The sequence below is a fragment of the Emydura macquarii genome, unplaced genomic scaffold (genome assembly GCF_026122565.2).
Source record: "Emydura macquarii macquarii isolate MOO-44397 ecotype Brisbane River unplaced genomic scaffold, CSIRO-AGI_Emac_v2 contig_2473, whole genome shotgun sequence".
Lineage (NCBI taxonomy): Eukaryota > Metazoa > Chordata > Testudines > Chelidae > Emydura > Emydura macquarii.
The window spans coordinates 23,523,291-23,544,639 of NW_027132610.1; the positions used below are offsets into that span (position 1 = coordinate 23,523,291).

The 21,349-nt window shown below is 38.7% G+C and overlaps 1 protein-coding gene across 2 annotated transcripts in view; it reads left to right on the forward strand.

The window, feature by feature from the left end:
• Positions 1 to 18,948: 18,948 nt before the first annotated feature.
• The window catches only part of EPSTI1 (epithelial stromal interaction 1), a 77,292-nt gene continuing 74,891 nt past the window's right edge, over positions 18,949 to 21,349 (forward strand). For both annotated transcript variants that reach the window (XM_067562766.1, XM_067562767.1), the window contains exon 1: positions 18,949 to 19,286. In XM_067562766.1, the coding sequence (XP_067418867.1) occupies positions 19,075 to 19,286 (212 nt within the window). In that variant the 5' untranslated portion in view covers positions 18,949 to 19,074. The remainder of the gene's footprint in view (positions 19,287 to 21,349) is intronic.

Consider the following 21,349-nt stretch of genomic DNA (forward strand, 5'->3'; position numbering starts at 1 on the left):
CACCCAAAGGTCGGATAGACAGGACACACTGCCCCGGCACTAGGGTGGGGACAGAGAGAAGCCGCTAGTGTAGACGGGGCTTGTGAACACGATCCCCTTTAACCTGGGGGATTTAGCTCCTTCCAGTGTCAGCTCTTGCCATCTCCCAAGCTGGTTGGCCCCCCAGACTCTCCCTGTCCCCCAATCTTAAAAGGTGCCTTTCGCATAGTTACATTAAAAAAATTGTGTAAAACGATGTGTGGCTCATGAACTGACCTTACCACTAAGACTCCCATGCTCGTGTGATAAATTAAAACACCTTCCCACCTGAAAGATCAACAGGCTCAGGGTGTCACACCAATGAAGGAAGCAAAGTCCTGAGCCAAAGGCCCTCCACTGAGAACACCTTACTTCCACATGCACAAATGTAGGAACTGTTTGTCTTCACTATACCAGACCTTTTGTGTGACTCCATACAAATTTGGGGTGGATGAAAACAGGAAGATTCCCTCAGTGGATTTTAAGAGTTTGGCATAATTGCCTCCTGGCACTAGGGAGGATTTTGAGTTTGTATCCTGGATGGCAATTCACCTGTATTGGGAAGGTGACACTTAAATTCACTGTAATTCACTCCCACAACATCACCAGCAGCTGCTCACTCTCCCAAATCCCAAGACAATGGAGGGAAAGGAGGGATCAAGAAGAAGAAATGAAGGGATGAGCGAGAACGGTGGGTAGAAATTGGAATAGAGAGGGAAAAAGAGGAGAGGGAGAAAGAACACTGAAAGTAAAGAGATAAGGAAAGAAAGGCCAAATCAGAAGAAAAAGCAAATATTGGACTGGATTGATTTCAGAGGAAGAAAAAGAAAAAAACATTTATTAAAGATGAAAATTAAAGAAAAACTGGTCTGAGGGAAAACCTGGACAATGAGACTAAAAATGCACCTGAGTGTTTCTTTCCAGTTACTGATATGATATATTTTAGCACACTTTTATACTTCTGACAAAGTGGGTTTCTGCCCACGAAAGCTTATGTCCAAATACATTTGTTAGTTTTTAAGGTGCCACAAGACTCTTGCTGTTTTTATACTAAGTTTCACAAGTAAATCCAGACCATGCTATCATAATTTACTCTGAACATACGTAATTAATTTTTTAATCTTCAGTGGAACTGAATTTCTTGTAATCATAAAGCCTATTTTAATGTCCTTACCTAATCCTCTCTCTGTTAATTGATTCACATAAAAGTAACGAAGAATGGCACATTGCTTACCTACTCTTTCAATAATAAACACAAGTAAACATCTAATAAATTAAAAGTACTGGCATCTTTTAAAAATGTGCAGAATACTTTAAGCCTCTTGCCTTTAACTGCAGCTTGTTTAGGATTTCTTGAGGCTATTACTGATGCATTTTGTCAAAACAGTAGGAGAAGATGCAGTTGTATATATTTCTTTTTGGAGAAACAACTGAGATTGTGGAGAAGTGAAGAAAAAACAAATAAATGATGTTGGAAGGGTACAAGAAATGACTCAAATTAGTGATGGAAGGAACTATACAGAATTAGGAGGCTGATTTCTCCAGTTTAGGGACAGTTTCTGCAGTCGTTGCTCACAAGAAGTACTTACCCAAACAAGTTAGTCCCACTGAGCTCAGTAGGACTATTCATATATGAATACCACTCAGTATGAAGAAGGGTTACAGAATTTGTTCCTTAATGTTCAAAGTTTTTTTATTCCTCTTACATTTCAAATTTACATTTACAAAAAATCTAATTTCAAAATTTTGTGGATGCTTCTGAACAAAAGCAGCTGGATTTCTTTAGAGCATTAGTAAGATCCAGGAAATAAAAATCAATGCTCCGAGCACATCAATAATGATAACACATGCTATACCACCAAAGATACCAAAGTAATTTCCATGGATTCATCCATACATTCAGGGATACAAAAGACATTTACAAACATTACCTAATTAAGCACTACAATATCCTTGTGCCGTAGATAAGGGAGCCAAAGGGATCTCTTTATCCACAATTGAAATGCATTCAAAGTATGTCAGCTGTTCAGCAACACACAGCAATGCAAAATTACAACAGTTTAGGTCAGAAAATGAAGAAAAACATTGTCTCCCACTGAAAATGCAAAGAAAGTCCAGATAGAATAATTACCTGACTAAGCTTGTCCAGGACACTGAGGTTAACACTGTCACTCATACAAACAAGTTCACTAGAAAAGAAAAAGAAAAAGCAGACAATACACAAAAAAAGGCTATTCTCACAGTGGAGAAACCAAAAAATATTATGAGTCTTGTGAGAAAGCATGATAGAGTTAGATTTTCTAGTCCAATTTCTAAGCCAAGGTATTTTTTGGGGGGTTAACCTCTAAGGAGTGCTTATCCCTAATTTATTTATTTCATAGGAACAAAGTCTGCATCTCTCCCTGTACAGTAAGTATATTTTTCCTCATTAGACTAGACTCATTACATTTATCCTAGTTTATGCACAACCCACAGGAAAAACACCTGTCCTTATATTTTTAAATGCTTGTATTTATCTATTTTTTCTTCGGTTCGTCTTCATTGCTTTCAAAGGGAGAAGTACTAACAAAATTTGGAAATCCACCTGCTTTACTTTATTATTTTTTATCAGAACTGTCTACAGACAACAAATTGTGACTGAAAAGCGTTTTGTAAATCTTACCAGAAGAAGCAAAAAAACAAAGAAATGAAGTTAAGGAAGCAGTCTGGAATGTAAAGGAAAACCAAGCCAAATAAGAATGTCTCTTTACTTTTGACTTCAAAATATATTTTCAGTTATTTGGTTGCAAATAGCACTTGAAGAACCAACATCATGCTATGAGAGAGACAGCAAAATGCTTCTCCGTATGTGTATCTAACATCTACTTATTGAAAAGCAGTATTGTCTATGACACACATCAGTCTAAGAGTCACCTAGAGCAACATCTGCTGGAGATCCTTCATTGTTGTAATAATCCAGTAGATCTTTATTGACTTAAATTTATTATATGGTAGTTCCGCTTTTCTCTATGGTGTGTATTTTAATAATCTGGGGCCAGATTTCATCACACTTACTTACATTGGGGCAGATCCTCAGATGAAGCCAATGGAGCTGTGAATACCCACTGAGGAAGTGCCCCATTGAGCCTAATCCAAAATCCGTTGAAGTAAATAGCGCCATTGAGTCAGCAGGCCTAGTTGTGGCATAAGGCACTATATTCAGTGTGAATAAGGGTGGCAGGCTCTGACTTTGAAAGATATACAACCAAACGTTCGTCCAGCCATGCACAATCATGCAAGTGTGTAAGGGGGGATAAGACTTCCCACACACATTCTCATGAGTGTGCTCTTCTGATCACCACTACTCCCCCTCTCTAGTCATACAACTGGTGGGAAGTGGGTGAAAAATTATGGAGAATGGCTAGAACCTCGAATTTGCCTCTTCAGTGTGCCAGCAAGCACAGATAAGATATGTGTTACTGTTAAGGGAAAGAAGCAGATTACTTCTCCTGGGAGAAAGGAGATGATGTATGGAAGGAATTGTGACTCTTTGGACATAAGGTTCTATTCCAGGGCTTCCCTTGTTGTGCAACAGCTACATACCACCCTGTATGTAGGACTTTGCCCACAGACACAATCTAGTTCTTAATGTTTTAACTGAGTTCTAAACAGCTGTATAAGTCAGCACATTTTCACTGTAATTTGTCTTGATATAATTTGCCTGTAGTATGTCCATTAAGTACAGTTTTCTGTGTACTTTTCATATAAATCACTTTAATGAACTGTCTGCCATACACGCAGTACAGGGACAAGGTGGGTGAGGTGATATCATTTATATATTTTTCTCTAATGTCCCAGGAACAACATGGCTACAACGCTGTATACACATAGTAGTACACAGTATTCCAAGATGGAGGTGGGAATTGTGTTTGAAGAGGGCTCTGATGTGAGGAGGGTTTCGGAAGTGCTAGGGAATCTAGATTTAGGAAATTGAGACTCACCAGATGGCAGGGAGTGAAGCCATTGGTAATTGCTATCTGCTGCTAAGCATTTCTAAAGCACCCATCACTATAGTACCATGGCAGGGGGATCTAGGATGGCAGTGACTGGAATTTGATGATGGAAATATGAAGTTTCTGAGGTCATGGAGAAAAGAGAATATAATTCAGATATGCTGGAAATTGTGGATAAATCATAAGGTTTAGCAATTTTAGTAAAATTGATAGTCAGAATTTGAGCCTTGGTGATCTGTAGTTTGCATACAAATGAACCATGATTAAATAAAAAGAAGAAACAAATACTATGGACTGTAATAATTCCTTTAAAAGTGATGTAATACATTTCATAACAATCAACAATAAATAATCTGTAACCATGTTTCCTAGATATTTATCACTTAAATAGCTGCCTGACCAAAACCTTAGATAGATTAGATGCTACAGCAATGAACTCTATAAAAAACTCTAAGACAGACAGACAGACAGAGCTAATCAGAGCCTTCACGTGGTTCATTTATTTCATTTAAGGAGTGAAAGGTAAAGAGTGTGTATAAGTGCATAAGCATGAGATAGCACCTTTTTGTGCAAATGAACCAGCATATAACAAAATGCATGTACAAGGCAAACCTCTTCTGGCACCAGAAGTGCTTGAAAAGACATTCCAAGTCTGGAGAAAAACAAATTCAATGTGAAAACTTTGGTTTCAAAAGTCACAAAGTTTCTTAGTAACAAAGATAAATAAAATTTATATTCAAAGGTATGATTTTAATGTTGACAGCCTCCTCAGGGCCTTTTTCTTTCTGACCACTGCTCCAGGAGTAGTGGTTGAATAAGTTTATTGCTCTTGAAAGCATTTGTACAGTTTGCCAATTACTGTTGCAACAGTCTTTTCCAGCAAATCTCTCTCAAGTGTTTTCTAATGGTATAAAACATTCATTTTCAGTCTTAATGGTTCCCAAAACATCAGACATTTAAAGCAGGCCTGTTCTATTATATTATTAATTATTATTATTTATATAGCACTATGGATACACTTGACACTTTATAGACATGAGAATATGTTGCTCCTTGAATATAGCAATGCCTTTTCAGCACAGGTTCAGGACTGAATGTAGCAAGTCCTGAACATCAGCCCCATATAATTTTCAGTCTCTAGCTCCTTTAACTGAAGTGTAATAGATAAACAGAGAAGACCATGGTGTAATACTGAGGCATATTGCAGAGAAAGTAGGGTTCAATTTCTCTCAGAGTGGAGGATAATTTTTGACAGATACTGTCAGTTTCAGCTTTTGTAACAAAATGGAAAGTGTGTGCAGCATTTCATGTCTCCTAAATAGATTACCTACCATAAACATACACACTTGTCAAAGCTAATGATATTCTTCCTGCTGAGTCTCACAAATTCCTGTCCTGAATCTAAACAAGAATAAATCTTGGCCGAAGGTAACATTTCACTCTTCTTCTGGGGCCACCTCTCCAGGGGGCAGTGAAATTTCTCTTCTTCAGCATCACAGGCTCTTAAAATTATTACTATCAACGCTTCAGAACATTCTGGTTATTCATAATAGAACATTGTATGTGAACTGCACAAAGTTGACAACACCAACAACCAAACAAATATTATAGCATATTTATTGTAGAATATGCCGTATGTTATTGGTCTATTATTAGATTTTTGTGAGCTTAAATGTTGCACTAGCCATAATGTATGTTTTGGATTAAGTATTTTAAAAACATGGCAAAATATTTATGGGTTTGTTTTTTTTTGTTTTGTTTTTTAATTTCAGGGTTTTAGAGTGCATGGCTAATTGTACATCTTTCCAATTGGATTACATGAGGATCTAATTTTTCATTTAAAAACAAGTTTCTAGTCTTCATGCCTGTGGAAAAAAGCTTGAAAAGGTAAACTTTAAAGGCTCAGAAACCAGATTTTAAAAATGTGTTATTTTTTTAAATTACATCATATGCAAGCAATGTCATGATTTTTTTTGGAGGGTCTGACTCATGATTTTTTAATATGGGTTGTGCAAAAGTCCTGTCTTCCCTGCCCTCCTCTGTTGGGATATGGAAGCTTCCTACCCCATGCGGTGTCCCCAGAGGCAGGGGTATTATGGAATGCTGGGGGTATATGTTGGATCTGGATAGCTGGGAAGCAGGAAGCCCAACTCAGCCTTGTCCGGCTTCCTTCCTCCCTGCTGTGTTACCAGAAAGAATTTAGGGAGGCCAACCCCCAAAAACTACTGGTACAATAGTTTGCTCTCTTGGAATTTCCAGGGAGACAATCCTCACTTGAAAGGACACGGATACAGCCCTCCGATCAAGATAGAACACATAAGCTGTGATACTTTGAAAACAGATACCAGATTTATTTAGAAGTGAATGGTTACCTTAAGTAGAAAGAGAGAGAAATCAAACATGATGATATATAACCATATACAACTATTAGACGATATACGGTACAGAAAATAGTACTTAGACTACTAGAACATATACAGTATAAGAAAGACTATAACTTAACCCTATAATACTTTATCACTATCAATCTAACAATACATTAATTCTTAACACTTTATACATATATTATTACAAATCCTTAACAATCTATTATCCAGCAAACGTTAGGCCAAGGCAGTTGCTGGAGGTAGAGAGGGAGAATCTCATTCAGACCACAAGCATCCAACTTTATTGGCATGCAGACTCAGGCGGTCTAGAAGGATTACCCTGGCTTGGACATAAGGCGGGGACTCAGTTAGCCCGGTTGTCCAAAGCCTAAAGCGCACCTTTGCTTCAGTGATGCTCACCGCCGTTCAGGTCTGTCCATGAAGCTTCTTTCTTTCGCTGCTGGTTCTCTTGATCCTCCCCTCAGCCCTTCTTCTCCTTTGCTCTTCTTCTCTTCAAGTGATCTCAGCTCTCCACCAAAAACTGGCCTGCTGGCAGTGGGCTATACACATAGCATGCCCGAACCTCAGAATGGGTAGGGGAGGGGCGACGTTAGGAGGGAAAACGTCAAAATGGATAGGGGAGGGGTGACGTTAGGAGGGAGTTGATCCAAAGGGTACCCAAGCATAGCCAATCAGCTTGAAGGCCACCCCATTTGCCAATTAGGTCATACCTGCCATGTTAATTAGGTTCTGATGCTCTTAAGCCAATCAATACCTAATATACTAATTAGGATTGCCTTTCATGCTAATGAGCCTTGCCTTTTTATGTTAATTAGAAGAGCAGGGTTACATTACAAGTGAGAAGGTCAAAATGGATAGGGGAGGGGCTGGGAGAGAGGAGGGAGTTAGGAAATCGCTTCCTTCTCTGTTCATTCCTAATTGCCAAGGCCAGATTCACTTGCTAATTTTTATCCTAAAGATCCTTTTCCTAAAACTTATCAATATTTTAAATACCACAGAATGGCCAAATACTGATACCACTCTTTATCTATCCTATTGATTACTGTTATTTTTGTTATGATTTTAAATCCTTTCTGAGGCTTTTCTGCCACCCCTTTTACCTGAGTATTCTGCCTAGCAGATTCAAAGAGTTCAAAACAAAAATCTCCACTACAGCTACATCCCACTGCTTCCCTTGCTCTGGTAGCTCCCAGGCAGTCTAGTAAAGTGTGCATCCTGCTGCTGCTGCTATTGCTTTGGTGATGAGGGCCTGACCTTAGAATGTCTGCGCCAGTCGCTATTTTGTCAGCCTGCCAGAATTTTCCCGAAGAACACAAGTAAGAAAGGAAAATACTGATTTTTAACACTTTACAACTCAGGTAAATCTGGGTGGAATTTCATGAGACAAAGGAAAGACACTTCTCTACACTGATAGCTTGCAAAATATTAAAGGCTTGATGCAAATAATGGAGGTGTTAGTGCTTTGCACAAAATAGCCCTCCACACTTCCTTTGTGTTTTTGGATAGAATATGGAACAAAGAAAAGAACACAACCCAGTGGAAGAGAAGCCTGATAGTAAAATTGTCAAAGAAGGATGACCTTACCAACTGCAATAACTGGAGAAGAATCACATTACTATCAGTGCATGGGGAAATCATATGCAATATCGTTCTGGAACATATCAAGTAACAAATGGACCTTCAAAAGAGAGAAGAGTAAGCAGGATTTAGACCATTGAGATCATGGACAGACCATATTGTTGTTCTCAGACATTATAGAACAAAGTGTGGGGGGCAAGTACCTCTTGTGATAAATTGTATAGATTTCCAGTAGGCTTTTGACAACATACACAGATACCATCTTTTTAGAGAATTATGGCATATTATGGAATACCAGCAAAAAATAATTAATCAAGGATCTATATGATAATACTGAATGTGCAATCAGAGATAGTAACAACATCAGCCAAGGTTTGCACTGACAACTGGAGTAAGGCACAGGTATATTATGCCCCAACTATTGTTTGCACTGGTAATGATCATGAGGAAAGTAAGCACAGATGTCAGCTGAGGAACTTTATGGAAGAATGATAAAGCACATGTGGATAACCTTGTTTTTGATGATTGTTCTACTTAGTTCAACACATTGTTTAATGTAAGAAAATACATCACTTTCAGCAGATACAGCAAAACAAGTTGGTTTCTTCATCAACAAGAGGAAGACAAAATATATGCCTATCAATGTTCCAAAACTAACTATTCAAATGGACGAAGAAACACTAGAAGAAATGTCATTTTACCTACCGAGGGTGTGAGATGTGCAGTGATAGTGACACCATGCTAGATGTCAAGCAACAAATAGCAAAATCAGCAAACAATTTTTGTAAATTTGAAAAGATTTGGACAATTAGCATGACTGGCACTGACACAAAGAAAACAAATATTTAACACCAGCATCATGTCTATCCTCATTTATGATAAGAAGATAAACTCATTCCAAAGTAAATGCCTAAATCTTCAGAGTCCATTGGATGAAGTTTCTTGAAACATCAAAAGTTCTAAGTAGAGTAAACCAATCTAAAGCATCAACTATGGTAAGAAGACAACAATGGACATATTTAGGTCACACTTTAAGGATGCCACCAGTGTGACTTCCATGGCAAGTGATAATAGGTACATAACCTGGAAAGAGTAAAAGAAAGTGACCTAGAGAAACACTATGCAGAACAATAAAGAAAGAAGCAAAATCTATCAAAATGACACTCAGAAACCTGAACAAACCAGCACAAGATCAAAATAGATTGTGGAAAATGCTGGATGTCCAATGCACCTGAGAATACAGAAGCATAAAGAAAGTAAGAAGAAAAATTTACTGTGTTTGAGATGACTGCCATTTTGGTCTACATGTTAGAGATTGAAGCAAATACCTTGAGAGTTAAAAGCATAAGCTGCTACAGTTTGAGCTAAAAAGTCAAGTTTCTGCACCTACTGTCTGTAACAATTCATATCCTCTGTGGATTGGCACAGAGGGGTACTTGTAAAATACACTCACTGGTCAGTGTACACACTATCTTAACCCAGTCCAAATTAAAAGGTCCAGAAGAGACCTTTTCTCCACTGAATTCAGTGTAATCAGACCTGGTTTACTTGCCTCTATAGCTAACCAAATTCTTCCTTACTCCTAGTGCAGGTAAATAAGGGGAAGGATATGATTCTTTCTAATATATTTGTCCCCATTTCTATTTTCTCAGTCTCTCAGTTCTACATTAATTTTTAACTGCATTCACTCATAGAACTCATTTTTTTTTTGTTCTTCCTCTCTCCAACTCCATTTCAAGCCCTGCCTTATTTGTTGCTTTCTCCATTTCTTTCTCATTTCTTGTCTCCTGCTCCTCCTTTTCTTCCCCTCCAACCTAGCAGTTGTCTTGAATGACAAGATGCTGAAAAGTATGCATGGATACTATCCACACCCCTCCTATCAAGTTCTTCTTTCAAGCCTACTGCCTCAGTTTTTTAACCCTCTCTTTTCTCCTCTCTACAGTGTCCTTGTTCTTCCAGCAGTGTGCTTTGACTACCCTGAAGGTCCTTCTGCAAGCAGGACCTCAACTGATCCAAATATCCTCCTTGCTGAGGGCTGAAATACACTGTTTTATTTGTGTCTCTCAGCTATTAATGGGGAATAGATGTATTCCCAGCTGAGAGGTGGCCATATGAGGTGTGCTACACAGAGCTTGTTATATGTGATATGTCCTGTATTCCAGCAGTCACACATAAAGACTATAGCTAGGCAGAATTAGAGTGACCAGATTTCCATAATGCAAGTAAAACTAGTGAGATTAGGCAACAGACCTTGCTTGGTGGCCAAACTTTGGCCCCTTCTGAGATTGGAATGGTTTCAGACCTCATTGTTTTCAAGTTATACAGGAAGATCCACCTCAGTGCCTTAGCCCGTTCAGAACTAATAATGAACCAGGCCAAAATAATTTTAAAAACCCCAACCCCACAGCCAATAACTAATGTAAAAATGCCCCTGTCAGCCTTTGTATGAGAGGAGAGAGAGAAAAACACTTGGTAGTAAATTACCTGTCATTTTCTTGTAAGGCTCTGGACACCACACTCTTGAGCAAGGAAAAGAGAGAGAGAATGTTCTCTCAGATGATTCATAGATTCCAAGGCCAGAAGGGACCACTGTGATCATTTAGTCTGACTTCCTGTATAACACAGACCATAGAACTTCCCCAAAACAACTCCTAGAGCATGATTTAAAAAAAAAATCAAATCCTGATTTTTAAATTGTCAGTGATGGAGAATCAACCATGACCCTTGCTAAATTGTTCTAATGGCCTCATTGTTAAAAATGTATGTCTTACTTCAAGTCTGAATTTCCCTAGCTTCAACTTCCAGTTATTGGATCGTAGTATACCTTTCTCTGCTAGATTGAAAAAAAATAGATCCTTAAGGAAGGATCTATTAATGGAGATTCTCTATATCCTAGAAAGGAGGAGAAGATGGAAGATAATAAAATATGGGTAGGATCTGATGAGAAACAGTCAAATGAAAAAGAGTCCCATTCAATTATATCACATAATGGCAGACAGCTAAAAAGTGACAATTTTTTAAAGTGCTTATATACAAGTGCTAGAAGTCTAAATACAAAGATCGGTGAATTTAAGTGCCTTATATTAAATGAGGATATTGATATAATAGGCATCACAGAAACTTGGTGAAATGAGGATAATCAATGGGATATAGTAACACCAGGGTACAAAATGGAAGGACAGAAGGTAGTACTGGAAGTATGAAGTAAAAATCTTAAATGAACCAAACTGTAACATAAAAACAATGAGAGTCCTGTAGCACCTTAAAGACTAACAAATTTCTGCAGGCATAAGCTTTCGTGGGCTGCAATCCACATTGTCAGATGCATGAAGTGGAAATCACAGATACGAAGTATATATATATATATACATCCAAGGGTAAGAAACAACAATGGGGAGGGCAAGTGCTAACAAAGTCAATTCAGTTATATATACTTCCTATCTTTGATTTCCACTTCATTCATCTGACGAAGTGGATTGCAGCCCACGAAAGCTTATGCCTGCAGAAATTTGTTAGTCTTTAAGGTGCTACAGGACTCTCGTTGTTTTTGCTGTATACAGACTAACACGGCTACCCCTCTGAAACTGTAACATAGAATCTCTATGGATAGCATTTCCATGCTTCAATAATAAGAATATAGTAATAGGGATGTACTACTGACCACCTGACCAGGATGGTGATAGAGACTGTGAAATGCTCAGGGAGATTAGAGAGGCTATATAAATAAAAAACTCAATAATAATGGGGGATTTCAACTATTTGTATGTTTTCTGGGTACATGTCACCTCAGCACAAGTTGCAGAGATAAAGTTTCTGGATACCTTAAATGACTCTTCTTGGAGCAACTAGTCCTGGAAATCACAAAAGGAGAGGCAATTCTTGATATAATCCTAAATGGAGTATAGGATTTGGTCCAAGAGGTGAATATAGCTGAACCACTTGGTAATAGTGACCATAGCATAATAAAATTTAACATCTCTGTGGGGGATGAGGGAACGCCAAAGCAGCCCACCATGGTAGCATTTAATTTGAGAAAGGGGAACTACACAAAAATGAGGAAGTTACTTAAACAGAAATTAAAAGGTATAGTGCCAAATGTAAAATTCCTGCAAACTGCATGTAGACTTTTTAAAGACACCATAATAGAGGCTCAATTTCAATGTATATCCCAAATTTAAAAACATAGTAAGAGGACCAAAAAAGTGTCACAACAAAGCAAAAGAAGCAGTTAGAAGCAAAAAGGCATCCTTTAAAAAGTGGAAGTTAAATCCTGTTGAAGAAAATAGAAAGGAGAATAAACTCTGGCAAGTGAAGTGTAAAAATATAATTAGGAAGGCCAAAAGAGAATTTGAAGAACAGCTAGCCAAAGGCTCAAAAAATAACAGCAAATTTTTTTAAGTACATCAGAAGCGGGAAACTTGCTAAACAACCAGAGGGGACACTGGACAAACAAGATGCTAAAGAAGCAGTCAAAGAAGATAAGTCTATTGCGGAAAAACTAAATGAATTCTTCGTATCGCTCTTCATGGCTGAGGATTTGAAGGAGATTCCCATAGCTGAGCCATTTCTTTTAGGTGACAAATCTGAGGAACTGTCCCTGATTGAAGAGGGGAGATTTTGGAATAAATTGATAAATTAAACAGTAATAAGTCACCAGGACCAGATGGTATCCACCCACAAGTTCTGAAGGAACTGAAATTGAAATTGCAGCACTACTAAGGGTGGTATGTAACCTATCATTTAAATCAGCTTCTGTACCAGACTGGAGGATATCTAATGTGACACCAATTTTTAAAAAACACTCCGGAGGCGATCCTGGCAATTACAGGCTAGTAAGCCTAACTCCAGTACCAGGCAAATTGGTTGAAACTATAGTAAAGAGCAAAATTATCAGACACATAGAACTCGATTTTTATGGGGAAGAATCAACATGGGTTTTGTAAAGGAAAATCATGCCTCACCAATCTACTAGAATTCTTTGAGGGGGTCTATAAGCATGTGGACAAGGGTGATCCAGTGGATGTAGTATATTTAGATTTTCAGAAAGCCTTTGACAAGGTCTCTCACCAAAGGCTCGTAAGCAAAGTAAGCTGTCATGGGATAAGAGGAAAGGTCCTCTCCTGGATCAGTAACTGGTTAAAAGAAAGGAAACAAAAGGTAGGAATAAATGGTCAGTCTTCAGAATGGAGAGAAGTAAATAGTAGTGTCCCCCAGGAATCTGAACTGGGACCAGTCCTGTTCAACATATTCATAAATGATCTTGAAAAAAGAGTAAAAGGTGAGGTGGCAAAATTTGCAGATGATGCAAAACTACTCAAGATAGTTAAATCCAAAGCAGACTGTGAAGAGTTACAAAACTGGGTGACTGGGCAATGAATGGCAGATGAAATTAAATGTGGATAAATGCAAAGTAATGCACATAGGAAAACATAATCCCAACTATACATATAAAATGATGGGGTCTAAATTAGCTGTCACTCAAGAAAGAGATCTTGGAGTCATTGTGGATAGTTCTCTGAAAACATCCACTCAACGTGCAGCAGCAGCCAACAAAGCTAACAGAATTTAGAGAATCATTGGAAGGGAATAGATAACTAGACAGAAACTATCATATTGCCTCTTTATAAATCCATTGTATGCCCACATCTTGAATATTGCGTTCAGATCTAGTCGTCCCATCACAAAAAAGATATATTGGAATTGTAAAAGGTACAGAAAAGGACTACAAAAATTATTAGGGGTATGGAAAATCTTCTATATGAGGAGAGATTAGTAAAACTGGGACTTTTCAGCCTGGAAAAGAGACAACTAACGGGGGACATGATAGAGGTCTACAAAATCATAACTGGTGTGAAGAAAGTAAATACTCCTTATAACAGAAGAACTAGGGGTCACCAAATGAAATTAATAGACATCAGGTTTAAAACGAACAAAAGGAAGTATTTCTTCACACAATGCATAGTCAGACTGTGAAACTCCTTGCCAGAAGATGTTGTGAAGGCCAAGACGATAACGGGGTTAAAAAAAGAACTAGTTAAATTCATGGAGGATTGGTCTATCAATGAGCATTAGCCAGGATAGTTAGGGATTGCTGTTTGCCAGAAGCTGGGAATGGCCAAAGGAATGGATCACTTGATGATTAACTGTTTTGTTAATTTCCTCTGAGGCACCTGGCATTGGCCATTGTCAGAGGACAGGACACTGGGTTAGATGGACCATTGGTCTGACCCAGTATAGCCGTTCTTATGTTCTTAAGAGTCTGTTATTCAATATTTGTTCCTTATGTAGGTAATTATAGACTGTGATCAAATCATCCTTTAACTTTATCTTTGTTAAGCTAAATAGATTGAGCTCCTTGAGTCTATCACTATAAGGCATGTTTTCTAATCCTTTAATCATTCTTGTGGCTCCTCTCTGAACCTTCTCAAATTTTTCAACATCCCTCTTGAATTGTGGGCACCAATACTGTTAAGTTTTAAACAGGGTGCAGCTGTTCATCACGCAAATTAAATAAGTCTAGACCTCTGCTAGAGCTGGTCACTAGGCAATTTGTTTGTGACAAACTCAAACCCACAGGAATATGGTGAAAAACAAATAAGAATTTTTTGTGGAGATAACACAGCCATAGGAATAAGGGTGCTCAGTGGTTAACAGGGAACAGGTGTGCAACCTAAGCCCATACTGTCAAACAAAACCTTGGCCATGGGTAAAGTCTCTACGTCACTGTTAGGTCTTCTCTCATATAGGGTGTTGATTCCAAATGGTGAAGGAAAATGATCCAGGCAGTGACTGGAACCAGGACACAGCTGGAACCAGGATACTGCAGTGATAACTATTTCCTTGCTCTTCACAGGGACAGCGGATGATGATGCTGGCATGGCAGTCTATCTTCTTCTTCCAAAGGGCTTCTGCACGCTGCCACTATGGTGGACAGCACAGGGGTGGGGCTGCTTCCAAGCTTTTATAGTCCTAGCCCAGCCAATCATCTGGTTCCCTTTTCCCGCCTCTGCACATAGGACCTACACTGTGTGCATCTGGCACACTTGGGTCTTTGCACTCGGTGTTAAATCTTTGCACCTGTCCCTACAAATTGCACACTACACTAATACTATAATTGTTCATTCATAAATATCCCAAAACATAGACATGTTACCATTATCATTCTCAGAGAGAGATCCTTAGAGGGAAATCTCTTTTAGATTTCCAGAACTCCTCTACAATACTGGACACAGTGTTCCACCAGTAGCCACATCAGTGCCAAATAAAGATGTAAAATAACCTCTCTGTTACTTGAGATACCCCTGTTTATGAATCCTAGGATTGCATTAGCCCTTTTGGCCACAGCATTACACTGAGACTTCATATTCAGCTGATTACCCACCAAGACCCCCAAATCTTTGTCAGGGTCACTGCGTCCCTGAATGGAGTCCCCCACCATGTAAGTATGGCTTACTTTGTTCCTAGATTGTACACATTTACATTTAGCTGTATTAAAATTCATATTGTTTGCTTGCAACAAGTTTACCAAGCAATCCAGATCACTCTGTATCAGTGATCTATCATCTTCTTTATTGACCACTCCCCCAATTTTTTATGTCATCTGCATATATTATCACTGATGATTTTATGTTTTCTTCCATAACATGGTTAAAATGTTAAATAACATCAGTCAAAGAACCAACCCCTGTGGGGCCCCACTAGAAACAGACCCACTTGATGATGATTCCCCATTTACAATTATATTTTGAGATCTATCAGATCCATTTAATCTATTTAATGTGTCCCATGTTAATTTTATATCATTCTACTTTTTTGATCAAAATGATGTGTGGTACTAATTCAGACGCCTTGCAGAAGTATATGACATCAATACTATTACCTTTATCAACTAAACTTGTAATCCAGTTAATTTGACAGGATCTATGTTCCATAAACCCATCTTGACTGACATTAAATATATTATCCTCCTTTAATTCTTTATTAATTGAGTCCTGTATCAGCTGCTCCCTTATCTTGCCCAGAATTGTTATTCGACTGACAGGCCTATAATTGCCTGGGTCATCCTGTTTACTCCTTTAAATACTGGCACAACAATAGCTTTCTTCCAGTCTTCTGAAACCTTTCTGGTGTTCCAAGACTAATTGACAATCAACTTTAATGGTCCAGGGAGCGCCTAAGCCAGCTCTTTTAAAACTCTTTGATGCAATTTATCTGGACATGCTGATTTTAAAATGTCTGACTTTAGTAGTTGCTGTTTAACATTCCCCTGATATACTGGTGGAATGGAAAGAGTGTTATCATCATCATATGATATGATTATATCATCTATTCCCAAATACAGAACAGAAATATTTATTGAACACTTCTGCCTTTTTTGCTTTATTATTGATAATTCTATCATTTCCATCTAGTAATGGACCAATAGCAATGTTAGGACATTGATCCATGAGCATTAAAAAAAATTTTTTTTCTGAGTTACCAGTGATTTAGCAACAGGTAATGCCATTTTTGGCATAATGTGCCACTCTCCCCCTCTCTCCTTTTGACCTCTCCATTCTTCCTAAATAGCTATAACCATTGACTTTAACATTCATTTAACATTCAAATCATGCGATTAATCCCACCAGATTTCAGTAATACCAACTAGATCAAATTTCTGCTCATAAATGAGCAATTCCAGTTGCTCTTGTTTGTTACCCAGGCTTCTAGCATTGGTGTATAGGCAATTAAAGAAGTTCTCTGCATGTCCTGTTGTTGCTTGATAAATTTATTTTCAAAATCTTGAATTTGTTCTGAGTGCCCATATCTTCCCTCATTTTACCATCCCCTTTTGTTATTAGTTTAACACCCTCCTGACTACTCTAGCCACCCTGTCCCTGAGAGGGATTCCCCGTCTAATGAGGTGGAGGCCATCCAAACTATAAAACCCGCTGTCCCCATAGAAGGTGGACCAAACCCAAACCCTCCACCGTACGCCATTTACCTAAACAACAGTTCACTTCCAAAATCTTCTGTCTGCTGCTATCCTTCCCACGTGGGACAGGAAGGATCTCAGGGAAAATTGCTAGGACATTCTTCATCTTCAGCATGCTTCTGAGTTCCCTGAAGTCATCTGTTATCTGTGAGATATCCTGTGATGCAGTGTCATTAGAACTGATATAATCCATCACCATATGAATCATATCGACACTAATGTAACAGTCGGGGAGAAATGTAACAGAAATGTAATGTAGGAGCTGGCTATCAGTCAAAAGCCATCAGACCAGAAGGAAGCTGTTGCCAGAAATTCAAATGACTGTATTGGGAATAATTGCTTTCCTATACCTGTCTGGTGTTGCTGCTGCTGCTGCCCAGGAAGGGTAAGAAAGGTCCTGATGCTGGAGCAAGCTCAAAGAACTCTGGAGGCCCAGTAACTGCTGGTTTGTTTTTCCATAAAGGCCTACACTGCAACAGACTTCTGTTAGACAGGATGTAAAGGGTGGTAGAAAGAAAGAACTGAGAAGGAATATTCCATCTTGCTCTGTATTCCTTGTACGATCCTTTTACACTGCAAAACCAATCAACCCCTTTCCTCCCATCCCCAAACATGTTATTACATGGCTGTGTGTCCCAGTTACGGATCTGGATTAGTCTGGTAGGCTAAAAGAAAGTTGAATATGTATATAAGTATAGAGGGTAGAAATGACAGGTGTGCAGCCAAATAGTTGCTGGATCCAAGAGACGAAAGGTGCCAAATTAGAGCTGTGGCTGGGTTTTTTTGTACCAGGATGTGTTGGTGTTCAGATTTTTATTTATTTTATTTTTTTTTGCAGTATAGTAGAAGCAACACCGGATCTCTATTTTGGTCATACAATTTCTGTGTTTGTGGCCCAAAACTGGTAAGATCCAGCAGAGTATAGATACTGGATTTTAGTTTTTGTGTTACTATTGCACAGGGGTCTGGACTTTTAAGGTGCAGTAGCAGCTAAATATGTTCTCTATTTAAGCAATAAAATGTGGGTTGTTGGGACCAAAATCTTGCTGAATATAAGAGACTCCACATGTTGGCCCTGGATTTCTGTGACACTGTTTTACTGAAGGCATTAGGCATCCAGATTTCTTTGGTGAAATCTGAACAACTATCTTGTACTTTATTTAGCCAGTGGCATTTGGGAGACTCGTCCAAAATTCGCAGGAATCTGGCAGGATTTGGGTGCTGGATCTAGGTTTTTCCAGTTCTTTTGCACTGCGATGTATTGGAATCCAGATTTTTTTTTTTTTTTTTTTTTTTTTTTTTTTGCTAGAATAGGAGCAACTAAACTTGCTCTTTACTTAAGCAGTGAAATTTGTGAAGCAGGCTCCCAAAATTTTCTGGATCCAGCAGATTTCTGATGTCAGATCTGAATATTTGCAGTGCTGTTGTGCTAGATGCATCAGGATCCAGATATTTTTGGTTTTGTTTTCTTTTTCATTTAAGAGAAGTGTCTACTTTTGTTCTCTGTTCATGCAATAGAATTAAGAGAGTTGGAGCCAAATCCTTGGAGCCAAACATTTTCTGGATCTAGCAGATCTGGATTGGGGTATTGCAACACTGTTGCACTAGGATTTGTTAGGGGCCAGGTTTTTTTGATGCTTTAGGAAAAGTTAGTCTTGTTCTCCAGTTAGTTAGTGTAAGCGGGGGGCACTGGGGCCAAAAATTAAAAGGTATCTAGCTTTTACCCATGTCCTACTTTAGATATTTCAGGCATGTTAATTCAAAGAGACCTGAGGCTGCACAAACTATCACCCAGTGGGGCCAACAGAATAAGGAGCAGATAAGCTTTTTATCTGTTCATGAATTCCTCTGACTTATCTATTGTGCCTTTGACAGTGACAAGCGATAAGCTTGAGCTGCAGGTGGAGTATAGGTGATTGGGTGAAGGAGGAAGGTTCAGCTGCTCATGCATGTGTCAGAGCAGGGAGGAGTTGGTTTGGGGCGTGTCTTATAAGGAATTGAAACTAAGTGACTGTAACTCAGTAGCTTTTACTTTTGTTTTTCTACTGCTTGTTTTATTATCGAAGGTCCCTCACTGGGGTGGATTTACAGCTTTCTTTGACAAGACAGGACACCGTTTAAGGCCATGTATCGGGCAACAGGATGGGAAAAGGGGAGTAGGCACAGAGTGGCTGCTGCCTCCACCGCCTCCTCTTCTAGGGGTTATTACCAGGAGTGGGAGAACAGTGGGCAGCCAGAGGGAGCTGGAAACCACAGGGGGGACCTGACTTCTGCGGAAGAGCTGGGGACCGAGTGCCAAATACCAACTTGGCAGGAGCAGGATCGGCAAGAGCAGCAGTAAGTAGCAATTAGTTTGGCCAAGTTTGTATGTATTTACACAATAACATTGTGAGTATTAAGTGGCAGGTTTTCACCTAACTGACGTTGTGTGTATATTTTTATATAAAGGATGTGGGTATAGAGTAAAAAACTTTTTGAAAGAGTTCAGGGTCAAACTTTCAAAATGCTCAGCACTGAACTTTTCTGGGAATCTGACCACTTATAGTGCCTAAATGAGAGCTGAGCTTCTGTGAAGACTCTGGGGATATGGTTCAGAAGAAATATTGCTGTGCAAACAGGCTGATGTGATGCACATGCAGTGCACATACTTAATATGTTCATGTAAAAATATTCACACTGTGTGTGTACACTACTATCTGTTCCTAAGCAGATGGTATTACATAGATTGTCAATAGGTGCATGGATTCTTAACTAGAGAAAGCTTTGAAATTCCAGTTCAAGACTAATTCTGATAATCATTTGCACCTAAATTTAATCACAGGAGATGGATACAAATTGTCAGATCCAAAAATTTAACTTTTTGGTTCTGAACTAGAGCCTATTTCCTTATCCGGTTTGGATGCAACCCACAATGGCAGGAATTGAAGACCAGTTTGCAAATGCTTAACACTGACAAATTTAAAGCCAAAGCTTTAGCCCTGAACTGTAGTCTAAACCTAACTGGGATCCAGTCATTTTTAATTTTAACTCACAGTGATTGTAATCAGATACTATGCAGCCTGTATGCTGTGTGTATGCATATGTGCCGCATTTTTAGCTGGGCTATATGTATTTTTAGCTGGGCAAAATATTAATTAGACTCTTTTTCACCCAAATTTAAATGATTATTTTTTGTTTCCAAGTTGTTTCTACACTTAATGTTGTTAATGACAATGTGAACTATTCTGGTGATTTTGCTGTTTTCACTTCTTTCAAAGTGCAGCTGACCTAAATTAGTTCTGCCCACTAGGCGCTGCTTGTTTCCTTTCTTTCTTGAAGGAAATTCCAGGGCAAAGAAAAGGGTGAAGTTAACACTGGATAGTGGTGTGACAAAAGATCATAAACACCAGTTGGAAGCTTTGCTTCTTATTTTAATCCTCAAATGTTGAGTGCCGGAAGCACTGGAATGGGTTCCCTAGGAAGGTGATGGAATCTCCATCCTTACAGATTTTTAAGGCCTGGCATGACAAAGCCCTGGCTGGGATGATTTAGTCGGGGTTGTTCCTGCTTTAAGCAGAGGGTTGGACTGGATAACCTCCTGAGGTCCCTTCCAATCCTAATATTCTATGATCTAACAAATTGTAAAATGATCTATTCTTGGTATGTATGGGCTGGTTAGATCTTGAAAACATTGCATAAGTTATCTTCTCTGTGGGAAGATAATCATACAGTCATGAATTTGATTAATTTCCTGCCTCATCCAAAATTAGAAGCAGTCAAGCATAGACAGTTTATGCTTTTGTGCTTGCTCTTGCTTTTATGTGGTTTTTATGCTTGCTCTATTCTGGGGCCAGCCAGGGATCAGTTTGGCCTCTTGCATAAATTAGAATAGTCCCAAAGCTGCTCTAATTAACACCCAGGTAACAATGAACTCAAGGGATTTTTCTGGTAGCTGGGAATAGTTAAAAGGCAGAGACGTTCTGGCCACCTCCTTTTCTTTGCATGCAGGTAACACTCCTTGTACCTGGAATCTTGAAGTCCTGGCATTGTTTTTCTAGCTCTATGCTACCCAAGAATTTGAAGAATAATTGGACCAAAGTAATCATCTGTCAGGAACTTAGCCAGCAATAGTGTCTGTTCAAATTCAATGCGGAGATGAAGCTCAAATGCAAAATACTCTAGAATGTCTTTGAAAGCTCAAATAGGGAAACAAAGAATCAACAGGGTGACAAGAGCTTGAAAACACATAATACTTGCTATAGTCAGTTTGTGCTTATCAGGTTGCTTTTCTTCAAGTCTGTAAAGTGCTGTGAGGCTACATTTACTTGTAAAAGTTTATTTCCAAATTGCATCTATTCATAGCAAACCTGAAACGAAAGCTTATTCTGACAAAATAAATCAGAAAAAGGTACAAAATGAAG